This window comes from Pseudorca crassidens, chromosome 15 (assembly GCF_039906515.1).
Source record: "Pseudorca crassidens isolate mPseCra1 chromosome 15, mPseCra1.hap1, whole genome shotgun sequence".
NCBI classification, from domain to species: Eukaryota; Metazoa; Chordata; class Mammalia; order Artiodactyla; family Delphinidae; genus Pseudorca; species Pseudorca crassidens.
Window position 1 is genome coordinate 66,874,608 of NC_090310.1, and position 12,292 is coordinate 66,886,899.

The following is a 12,292-nucleotide window of genomic DNA, read 5'->3' on the forward strand; positions in this document are numbered from 1 at the left end:
GAACCAACGGAGTGGGTTTGACAAATGATCAGGAAACCAACCACTTACAGGCATCTTTATAAGCGTCATTATATCAAGCACGGTAATAGTTGTTATTACCATGTTAATTCACGCCACAATGCCTGTAACAGCTACATCAGCAGCTGAATGACATCAGAGTGGTATCTCCACCTAGGTATGCTAAGCAGCAATTAAACTGAATGAGAGTGGCCTCTGCATCTGTCATGAACAGCTCTCTATGAAAGAGGCAAAGTGTAAATAATATGTATATTAGGATTCAATTAATGATTTACAAAAAATCTCTGAATGTAAATTTTTTTTTTTTTTTTTTTTTGCGGTACACGGCCTCTCACTGTTGTGGCCTCTCCCGTTGCGGAGCACAGGCTCCGGACGCGTGGGCTCAGCGGCCATGGCTCATGGCCTGCTCCGCGGCATGTGGGACCTTCCCGGACGGGGCACGAACCTGTGTCCCCTGCATCGGCAGGCGGACTCTCAACCACTGCGCCACCAGGGAAGCCCCCTCCCCTTTTTTTTAAAAGGGCTTCAAATGCTTGGCTTTTATTTAATTAATTAATTTATTTATTTTTGGCTGTGTTGGGTCTTCATTTCTGTGCAAGGGCTTTCTCTAGTTGTGGCAAGTGGGGGCCACTCTTCATCGCGGCGCGCGGGCCTCTCACTATCGCGGTCTCTCTTGTTGTGGAGCGCAGGCTCCAGACGCGCAGGCTCAGTAGTTGTGGCTCATGGGCCTAGTTGCTCCGTGGCATGTGGGATCTTCCCAGACCAGGGCTCGAACCCGTGTCCCCTGCATTAGCAGGCAGATTCTCAACCACTGTGCCACCAGGGAAGCCCTGAATGTAAATTTAAACAGCAAGAAAGGGAGGGAGTGGGTTGGAGTATGCTTTTGTAATATTTGAGTCTTATATAAACATGAAGTCCTGACTTATACAATTGCAATAAAAAATAAACAAAGGAAAAAGTCACAGTGGAGCATAGCAGCTTGATAAGATAGGTGCATGTTAACTGTAGTGGGGTTGTAATGGTCAATGATTGTTTTTCCTATTTCCCCCTTTTGGTCAGAGGACTCTAATTTTCATGGGAAACCTGGCAGATCAGAGCCCTGTGGAAAAGGAAAACTCTTTCCATTGAAACTGCTAAGCTGTGAGGATATGAATACAACACTAACAGAGGCCATATTTGAGAACGGCTTGCTTCAGAATAAAACACAGAGGAAAGCAAGCCTGTGAGCCTGGCAGAGAGGAAGGCCTGGTCCCTACTGCAGTCTCTGAGCATACAGATCCATCTCTACCTGAAGGAGTCTTCCCCCTGGTCTGTGCCTATAGCAACTTCCCCCTTGTGGCTTAAGCCATCTTGGGCTGGGACAGACCTCACCTGGCTCAGGCGATTCTGCAGCTCCTTTACCTGCTGCTCCACCTGCTGCTTCTCACCCTGAAGCCGCTCCACCAGCTGCAGCTTCTCCTGGCCCCAGTTGTGCTCACTGATCTGCAGCTGCCGTGTCAGCTCCATGACTGCACTGTAGGACTCAGCCAGGAGGTGCTGCTGTTCCTCCCGTTCCCTCTGCAGGGCTGCCTTCCAGTCGGGCCCTATCCGATCTCCAGCCCCCTTCCCAGCCTTCAGCTCCATCTGCAGAAAGAAGAGCAACCCGGGTGGCTGGCACCAGGAGGACCCTCCTCTCTGCCCTCCCTCGTCCCTCCCCGGGCACCAGCAGGGGGCAGGGGGAGGGTGCTCTCCTCAGAGGACCCCTCACCCAGGAACCTCCACTGACCTCCTCAGTTAGAACTAAACGTTTCTCACAGTCAAGGCTTGTGTAGCACGGCTTCTACACACCAAGCTCTGTGCTAAGGGCCTTTCAGGCATTATCTATGCCCTCAAGAAAACTCAGCAAGATAACCACCATTGTCGATACTTTACAGAGGAGGAAGAGGTTCACAGAGGTTATTTGTCCCTGGTCACATAGCTACAGAATGGCAGAGGCTCCTAGTTATTGCTTCTCATGATATTTCATCAACACTTACCCATGTTTACCAGGGTTTACGGTTAGTGGGGGACATGCACAGTCACATAAAGAATGTGGGCAGGAATCACCTGAGCGTGATGGCTGTCTTGGCCCAAATCTTGGGGTGCAGGAGGGAAACGTGCAATCTATAGAATCAATGTACCCCACACCCCCAAGCTGTGGTCAGGTTCCCATGGCGGGAGGGACACCTGGAACGCCTGGGGTTGGGGGGGCAGTGGGAGCAGGGGACACTGTGGAAGGTGCAGGTGGGGCGGGACCTGTGAGATCAGCAGGGAGGGTTGGGAGGAGAGAACGGTGGCACCAGGAAGCCAGAAGTCTGAGAACTGGGAAGAAGGTGGGATCACGGTCATGAGGAGCCAGGAGGGCAGAGGTTTGGGGAGTGAGGGTCAGGTCTGCCACTGACTAGCTGGGTGACCTTGGGAAAGAAGCTTAACTCCTCTGTGCCTGCTTTGTCACTTGCCCAACAAAGATAATCAGGGTACCCACCTCTGAGGGGCCCGTGATACCTGGGAGGGCAGACTGCAGCAGGGGCAGCGGGGAGGAAGCTGGGCCCCGCAGAGTTCTGGCGTGGGGTAGGGGTTGGGGTGGTGAGAGCATTCTTTCTGAGCGGGAGGAAGCCCATCCCCTCACTTCTCGGCCAGAGTGGGGGGCAGCACCTTGCCTCCAGGCACACAGCAAAGACCAAATATCCAGGACTCCTGGTTAAGGCTCCTTTGATCATCTGAGTTGTAGGGAGGGGAGTTCCCCAGTTCGGGTGGAGGGAGCAAAACAGAGTCAGGTAGCAGGGGCCTAAGGGGATCCTTATGAGGACAGCAGGCAGCAGAAGTCTGGGTGTGAGGATGAAGGATGTCTCCAGGTGCAGACAGGCATTTAAGTGTTCCGGCCTCACCTGTGAGCTCATGGTGCGGCGGAGGCGCCTGTGATGTCCCCATGGCTCCTTTGCCAGTCCCTCACCTGCTTTCCCTAGCCCAGGGACCTTCAGTTCCCACTGTTTCTGGTACCCTTGCTGTGTGACTCTAGGCAAGTGTCTTGCCCTCTCTGGGCCACAAGGTAAGTGAAGGGGTTCCTATGCTTCTAGGAGCATGGCTTGGCCATCCTCCTCCCCAGTCTGACAGCTGAGGCCTTCGCAGAGAGGGGAACAAGGAGGGGGATGTCTCTGACAGGTGGGAGACTCACCAGGGCAGTATGGCTCTTGAGCTCTGCCCGCTCTGTCTCCCAGGTGGCCTTGGCCTTGGCAAACTGTTGCTGAAGCTCAGTCAGACCACGGCGTTCATCCCGAAGCAGCCAGCATAGCTCCTTCAGTGTCACCTTCATGTCGGCCAGTGTCTTGATGTACTCGTTGGGCTGCAGATGGGGGCAAGGCCTGGGTCAGGAGCTTTCGGAGCGGCAAGGAGGAGAGGCTGGGCTGGGAACTCATCCAGAGTCCAGCCTGGGGCTCTACCAGGCCTCAGGCAAGTCCCACGACCTCTTCGGGTCATCTCCCCGTAAAACAGGCATACCAAGCCCAGCCCTGGCCACCTCTTAGACTGACACATGACCCAGTCTCACAAAAACACAAAATTCTGTAGTTACAGCAATTATTCAACCTAAATCTGAGCTGGGCCCTGGCTTCTCTGAGGCTCTGCAGCATCTAGGCCTCCGTCTTTCTCCTTGCCCAAGATCTGCCTTCTCTGACCCACCGTAGGCCAGATGGGGAGTCTGAACCATGGAAGCTCCCTGACTGCACGACTTGGACCCAGTCTTCTCTCCTGGGTCCATGACCTGTTTCCCACCTATAACCCAGCTTACTGTGGGTGCCCCTGGGAGCCTGACCCTACTGCTCTATACTACCCCGTGGCTTGATTTGATGGTTCCTGATCCTAGGCCACAAGGCCCTTCTTCATACAACTCACTCAAGCCTGATGTCCTTACCCCCACTATGCACATCCCAAGCTGCAGCCAGACTCAGAATACCTTGCCACATCTCTGTATATACAATTCTCTTGGTACCGAATGGCCTTTTCCCTATTCTCTATTAGGCAAGCTCCTATTCATCCTTCAAAACCCACCACCTATGACCCCTTCTCTGTAATACCATCCTCTATACTCCAAACAGAATTAACTGCTCTCTCACCTGAGACTCCACAGTCCATCATCTGACCCTCTGTCACTGCCCTGGGGTGACTTACATACCCCATAGCACTGAGCATCTGGGGCCAGTGACCAAGCAATAACCCTCTGCCACTCCGGTGCCTGGTGTAGGACTGGGGTCAGAAAGCAGCAAGATGTGATCACTAAACAGACAAAGGAACAAATGGACAGGGCAGGACTGGAAATGGGCTGAGAACGCACCGTGTTTTGGGTCCAGCTGTCCCCCGTGCAGGTCTTGTTATCAGAATGCTGGGCGTTTAATTCTTCTTCCTCCATTAGCAGGTACAGCTCCTTCATGCTATTTACCTGTTTTTTAAAAACCACACTCAATAGCGGGTAGGAGGGCATCATGCCTGGGGGGTCTGACCCTCAGGGAGAGGGGATACAGGCTAGTGGCCCAGATAGAAAGTGGGCTGCACAGCCAGGCAGGAATAAAGAAAGGGGGTTTATGGACCAAAAGTACCCCAGCTGGGCACTGATTTCCCAGATTTTAACTTTGAGCCCTGGGCACTGTCCAGGTCAAGGAGCACAGCTGGAAAGTCAGACCCTTCTACTCCCCACACCATCTCTTCTGCCCCAAGGACCATGAGGCATCCCTGAGAGCTACTCTGAAATAGCTATGCTGTCAAGGTAGGCACTGTGGTTGGAATAAAGGGCCACAAGGCACCCTCATAATTATAGATAAGGGCAATCAGAGGCTTGGGTGGGCAGAAGGGACCCTTTCTGGGAGCACAGGGGTTTGCTGTTGATGGACTCTGGGCAGGAGTCGAGAGCCAGCCCAGGAGACCAGGGTCTAGTTTATGATGGGAGTGAAGCAGAAGAAGTGGGTGCTCATTCACTATTCATTTCATTCATTCATTCATTCATTTGACAAATATTTATTGAACATCTACCACGCACCAGGCCCTATGTTCAGAGCTGGGAATACATCAGTGAGCAAGACAGACAGAAGCCCTGGTCCCCTTGAGCTTCCATTCCAGTAGCAGGAAAACAAACAAATATGTGAAATATTGATACATGAAACATCATTAAATATATGGAATGTTCCATAATAATAAGTGCTATGGAGAAAAAGAGAGCTGGGAGAGGAGCTAGGATGTGCTGCACTGGGTGGTCAAGGAAGGCCTTAGAGAGAAGGTGATATTTGGGCAAAATCCTGAAGGAGGTAAAAAAAATAAGCCACGTGAATACGTGCAGGTTGAGAATTCCAGGTTAAGGTCACAGCAAATGCAAAGGCCCTGAGATGGGAACACATCTATTTGAGGAAGAGCAAGAGAGCCAGGGAGGAAGTGAGAGGTACGGGGACCAAGGCCGGTGGAACAAGCTTTGTAGGGACTTCGGCTTCTACTCTGGGTGACGTGGGAGCCAGGGGAGGACTGTGCTGAGGAGTGACCCTGGCCTGGCTTTCAGTTTTACGAGATCACTCTAGCTGCTGTGTTGAGATACACAGAGCTCCATACTGCACAACACCAGGGGGCACCATCCACGTGGAGTACACGTGGCCTGGTACCTCCCTGCTTTGACTAGAAGATGCTCGGTAGAAGGGTGCAAGGGCAGAGGCAGGGAGACCAGCTAGGAGGCTACGGTGATAATCCAGGCAAGAAGTGGTGATGGCTCAGATGGGGGTGGTGAGGGGGTAGGCAGTGCAGCTGGGTCAGATTCTGTAGATTCTAGATAGATTGGCAATGTGCAAGAAAGGCCATGTAAGCCAAGTGCCTGGACAAGCTCCCCAAGGAGGCAGGTGAAGGTCAAGGAGAGACGCGGCCTGAGGGCTGAGCCCTCAGGACTGTTGACGTTAAGGGGTCAGTTCAGGGAGAAAAGGAAGCGTCCAGCCAAGGAGACTGAGGAGGAGCAACGAGTGAGGTGGAAGGAAAACCAAGAGAGTGTGGTGAAATCAAATGAAGAGGGTTTCTGGGGTTCAGGGCAGGCACTGAGCCTGGAAATATGTGGGGTGGAGCAGGGCCTGTGTGAATAAATACCCAGTTCCCTCCCTGGTCAGAATCTAAACATACTGACTTTTGATTATCTGTATTATCTGTATACACAGGTGCACAATTCTTTCTCCGAAATTCTTTGGGTCGGGTGTGCTTGGAATTCAGAAGTAATCGGGATTTAGAAAGATGATATGGTACCTACACTGTATATTGTAAAACAGCCCCGTCTGGTGAGATACCCTATGCTCGTGGACACCAATATTTCCCCTTCAAACATGTGAGTACTAATAGGAAATGGGGTAAATAAAGGTTCTGCTGCCAAATGAATGTCAGGTCAATATTTTCCAACTGAGTTAGACCCAACAAAACACAGTTCTCAGAGCTTCTGGATTTCAGAATTGAGGACAAGGAATCAAAGATCTTTATCTGCAGTAGAATGGGGATAATAATCGTTTCCACATCATAGGGTATGTGTAAAAGTGAAATGCAATTATCCAAATAGAGCATTTAACACAGTGCCCACGACACTATAAATACTCAATATATGAGGGTTATCATTCATATATATAGTTTTTTTTTTTTTTTTTTTGCGGTACGCGGGCCTCTCACTGCTGTGGCCCCTCCCGTTGCGGAGCGCAGGCTCAGCGGCCATGGCTCACGGGCCCAGCCGCTCCGAGGCATGTGGGATCTTCCCAGACCTGGGCGCGAACCCGCGTCCCCTGCATCGGCAGGCGGACTCTCAACTACTGCGCCACCAGGGAGGCCCTCATATATATAGTTTTAATTCTACATGCGTGGACACACATATTCTTTAAAAGTATGAATGTACATCAAGTTTGTTATTTATACGGTTATCTGTATTTTATTATGTACTTGTTTATATGTATTTTATACACATGGGCTTTATATCATTATATCTATGTATATATGTATTTTTTACAATGTGGGTGGTTATGTTTCTTATCATGTCTATCTCAGTAAGTATGTATATTTCTATTTATTATAGGCACGTATATTACTTTATTTTCTATGGTTACACCTTATTTTTATCCTGAAGTAAGTTTCTGTTTCTCTCTGTTATCCCAGTACATTGAAATGGCTAGAAAGATTTTCACCAAATATGGAGAGTTTGCCTGAGACAACCTGATTTAAAATCAGGCTACGTGGCCTGAAAGCAATTCATTTTTTTTGGTGGAGGGGGAAACATCTTCCCTAGCAGCCAAAAGTGGGCTTCAGCTATGGAAAACAGTATAGAAGTTTCCCCCCAAATTAAAAATAGATCTCCCATACGATCTAGCAATCCCACTTGTGGGTATATATCCAAAGAAAATGAAATCTGGATCTCTCCATGTTCACTGTGGCATTATTCACAGTAGCCAAGATATGGAAACAACCTAAGTGTGTGTCTATGAATGAACGGGTAAAGAAAAAGTGATAGATACATACAAGGAAATATTATTCAGTCTTAAAAAAGAAGGCAATCCTGCCATTTGTGACAACATGGACATGGATGAACCTGGAAGACATTATGCTAAGCAAAATAAGCCAGAGACAGGAAGAGAAATACTACAAGATCTCACTTATATGTGGAATCTAATGAAGTCAAACTCATACAAGCAGAGAGCTGAATAGTGGTTGCCAGGGCAGGCGGAGGGGGGAATAAGGAGTGAATGGGTAAGAGTTTCAGTTTTACAAGATGAAGAGTTCTGGAGATGGACAGTGGTGATGGTTACACAGCAATGTGAATGTACTTAATGCCAGTGAACTCTAAACTTAAAAATGGTTAAAATGGTAAAATTTATGTTATGTACAATATATTTTACTATAATATAAAAAAATAAAATTTAAAAAAGTTATTGTATAACTGATTCACTTTGTTATAAAGCAGAAGCTAACACACCATTGTAAAGCAATTATACCCCAATAAAGATGTTAAAAAAAAAAAAGTTATTAAGAAAAACAAACTGGGCTTCATCCAGAGGCTTGTGTGGGACTTCCAAACAGGAGGGACAGTCCTAAAGCAGACAGTGGCTTCAAATAGGAGTCCCCAGGTGTCACTAAGAGTGATGCTCGAGGGGCAGCCATGCTGGGCTTTCCAGGTGCTTCTCATAGGGGTGCCTCCATGTCAGACATTCCTGGGAGAGGGCAGCGGGGAGTATGTTCATCTAAAGATGGTAGCAACTCTCTCTAGAGTCCCTTGGGGAGGAGGCGGGTGGCCTATGAGCCCCACTGGGGATGGGGGGAGGAAACTCCTGCTACAGACTCAGGTCTAACCACCATCCCCTGCTCCTGGGACATTCAGGCTACTCTGGGGGACCCCTGACAGGGGTACATGGGGACTGCCACTGGTCCCCATTGGCTCTGGAATGAGTAGCTTGAACTGGAGAAGGGCCAAGCCTGGGCTAGGGCAGAGGTACCTGTACCTAAAAGGCCAAGGCCAAGGTGAGCAGTGCCAACTCAGGTGGGTGTGACTGAGGTATGACGTCCTTACATGCCCCCTTCTCCTAGCAATGTCAGCGTGCTGATCGTGACAGGAGGAAGGGGATTTGAGGACAAAGGGTCCTGCACAGGCTGAGGGACAAATGGGCCACGTGAGTCCTTCCCAAGCTTCACACATTCCCAAAGCTCCACTCGTCACGTTTCCTGCCACACCCATATACTATCTGTACTATCAGTAATGCTTTTAAGTCAACGTACTCTTTCTAGTTAAATAAACGTATCTAAAATAGGAAGTTGATATTACTAAAAATGGAAAGCCAGTGTCCATTATCATTGTCAAAGGTAACATTAAAAATAAAATATATTCATAAGTGAAAAATAAGCAGCAATAAAGAACCAACTACTTTTATAGGTAAAATGTGGATGAATCTCAAAGAATTATATTAAGCAAAAGCCAGACACAAAAGACTACACGCACTTGTATGAAGTTCTAGAATAGGCAAGATTGATGCATGGTGTAAGAAGTCAGAAGAGTGCTGACTGCTGGGGTGGGCATATCCCCTGCGGCACCCGGGAGCCTTCTGGAGCACTGGAAATGTGCTCACTGTGATCTGGGCGATGCTATACTATGTCTCTGCAGGGTGTACACTATAAAACTTCATCAGCTGTACACTTAAGGTGTGTGCACCTTACCGTATATAAATTGCACCTTAAAAGAGTAAAGAACATTCATATGTACTATATGTGCCTATAATGCAAAAACAACGAAACCAGATCATTAAACGCATCTATATCCTATTGCCAGCTCAAGACTCAGGTCTGTTAAAAAGGGAAACCAACAAATACCAGAGAAGTGTGGAAGACCTACTGGCCCCCTGGCAAGGCCGGGACAGAGTCTGTCGTCTTCACCACGGTCTCCCCGGCATCTGCCACAGCACTCAGTAAAGAGCTGGGTCTCAGCAAACCGATGCTGAAGGAGTGAATGAATGAATGAATGCAAGGATGGACGCTGCAAGCTGATGCTTCATATCTGAGCCCCAGGGCTAAGTCCCTCCTGTCCTCTCTCCTCTACCCCACCCCACCCCAGTCCCAGTCCCAGGGGAACCATACCTCAAGGAAGTCATCTCCCTCGCTGGGCAAAACCTTGCCCTGCCGCCAGCGCTTGAGGAACCACCTGAGCTTCATGAAGAGCAGGAGGAAGTTGTGCTTGAACTGCTGGGACTCCTGAACCAACATGTTCTTCTCCTGGCTCCAGAATTTCTGCTCCAGCCTCCGCTGCAGGCTCAGACTCTGCAGCTCAAACTCCCGCCGCAGGAGTGCCCTCTGCTGGTCCTCCTTCAGCTGCAAGGGGGACAAGAGGGTGAGCTACCCCAGCTGTCTAGGGGACCCTAACTCATCCCGTTCCAGGCCTCACACAAGGGCCGAGAGGAAATTTCAGGGGGTGCCCGGTGGTGACCCCCGACAGGGATTCCACCACTAGCAGTTCACTGTGTTGAAATAAACAGTTCCCTCAGCTCCTCCAGGGGAGAGAGACTCATAAAAACAGCAGCAATCACAGTAACAATCAGCGAAAGAGCTGGGATCTGAATCCGGCTCTGTCTGATTGTAAAAACCATGACATCAGCTAATGAGCCCATACCAGGAACCAACATGAACTCTCACATTCATTGAGGCACCTGGGAGGGTGAGCAGTGATGGCAGGGAGGGGTGACCCACATGCAGAGCAAAGGGCATTCTCGGGGTGAGGAAGGCTGACAGCATTAATACCCTAGTAAGCAACACGGGGTAATGGCTCCGAGAGAGCCAATAACCTGGATTAGAATCCCAGTCCCAAGGACTTCCCTGGTGGTCCAGTGGGTAAGACTCCACGTTCCCAATGCAGGGGGCCCCAGGTTCGATCCCTGGTCAGGGAACTAGACCCCGCATGCATGCCACAACTAAGAGTTTGCATGCCGCAACTAAAGATCCTGCATGCCACAATGAAGATCTTGCGTGTTGCAGCTAAGACCCGGCGCAGCCAAAGAAATAAAATAAATAATAAAAAAATATTAAAAACAAAGGAAAAAAAGAATCCCAGCCCCACCTTGCCCTGCAAGTGCAACCCTGGGCAAAGCACTTCAGCACTCTGGGCATCAGTTTCCCCACCTGTAAAATGGGGACACACTTCACAGGGGAAAACATGAGGATTAAAGGACATGATGTGTGGCAAGTGCCCTGACATAGAGTAAGGGCTTAATAAATGCTGTCTACTAGCAGAGCTACCATCTTGATTACCAGCCAGGCCTACGGCCTTTCTAATACAGATTTTCAACTCTGACGGGGCAATATTTCATAGATGGGAAACTGAAGCACAGAGAGGCGACAGAATGGGCCTGAGGTCACACAGACAGTCAACGACAAGCCCAGGATTCCAGCCCAGCACAGCTAATGCATAAGCACCAGTGCAGCACGGGGCGAGAAGACACAGGTTTCCCCTGACATTCCTGCCTCTGAAGACCCATGGACCGCTAAGGTTTGGTTCAGGGAAGACAGGTTGCAGTAGGTGCAGGAGAGCACTGGGCACCACCCACCTGCACCACTTTCTGGTTGAAGTTTTCAGCCTCCTCCTTCCGCAGCTGCCGCTCCTGGGAGAGCTGCTCTTGCAGGCCCCGGAGGCTGTCATGTGCTTCGGCCAGCACGAGCTGCAGCTCCTTGATCTGGGGTCGAGATGAGGGACACAGATAAGGAGGAGGGAGAGAGCAGGAGGAGGACAGAAGCTGCAGTCAAAGGACGAGAGTCCTTTGCAGTAAGTCAGGCCCAAGCTGTCCTTCCAGTATAAACCAGGCACGGCAGCTGTCCCTGCCTCCGTGGGTTGTCATGACGATGAAATGAAACAGTGCACATCAAACCTAGCTATTGTTATAATTTTAGCTTGATAATTTCTTGCAGAAATTTGTAGAAAATAAATACTATGAAAACTCAGTTTAATTCACAAAGATGTTCGTCTCGTTTACAATTGCAGTAATTTACAAACAACTAAGATAAGTTGGGGATCAACCATATGTGTTTAATGGGTGTATACTTATGTTAAAATCCATACAACTGCACACTTAAGGATAGTGCCCTTGGGAATTCTCTGGTGGTCCAGTGGTTAGGACTCCATACTTTCACTGCCGAGGGTGAGGGTTCGATCCCTGGTCGGGGGAACTAAGATTCTGCAAGCCGCGTGGCATGACCAAAAATAAAATTAAATTAAAAAAAAAAAGGATAGTGCCCTTTACTGTATGTATATTATTAGGTTATACTTCAGTAAAAAGTAAAAAATATATATACTCAATAGAAAAACATGAAGGACATGGACACACACAAACTAAATGTTCACAGTGGTTAATTATGTGATAATCTTGTGATCTTGACTTTCTTCTTTATATCCTTATGCAATGCTGCTTAGAGACTTTATTATAGTTATTTGTTGTTTATAATGACTATATAATAAAACCTTACAAAAAAGACAATAAAACTCTGCCTTTGGTGTGGGGAGGGGCGGGGGGGATTGGGTTTATAAGGATTTGTAGCTAAACAGGCAAAAAAACTCTATTTTGTTAGAAGTCAGTATGGTGACTAGATGGGGAGTAGAAGGGAGGCTTCCAGGGCCAGGTCATGTTCTGTTCATTGATTTGCTTACACAGTAGTGTTCAGTTTATGAAAATTATTTGAGCTGTACACTTACAATATGAGTGCTTTACTGCATGTATGTTATACTTCACTTAAGATT

General features: G+C 48.7%; 1 protein-coding gene across 4 annotated transcripts in view; it reads right to left on the reverse strand.

The window, feature by feature from the left end:
* The window catches only part of MTCL2 (microtubule crosslinking factor 2), a 72,773-nt gene that overhangs the window by 15,882 nt on the left and 44,599 nt on the right, over nucleotides 1–12,292 (reverse strand). For 3 of the 4 annotated variants that reach the window (XM_067708058.1, XM_067708061.1, XM_067708060.1), the window contains exons 7-11: nucleotides 11,109–11,234; nucleotides 9,649–9,879; nucleotides 4,367–4,471; nucleotides 3,212–3,379; nucleotides 1,390–1,641 (exon numbers count right to left, since the gene is read on the reverse strand). In XM_067708058.1, the coding sequence (XP_067564159.1) occupies nucleotides 1,390–1,641; nucleotides 3,212–3,379; nucleotides 4,367–4,471; nucleotides 9,649–9,879; nucleotides 11,109–11,234 (882 nt within the window). The remainder of the gene's footprint in view (nucleotides 1–1,389; nucleotides 1,642–3,211; nucleotides 3,380–4,366; nucleotides 4,472–9,648; nucleotides 9,880–11,108; nucleotides 11,235–12,292) is intronic. The other variant, XM_067708059.1, reaches the window with a different exon arrangement.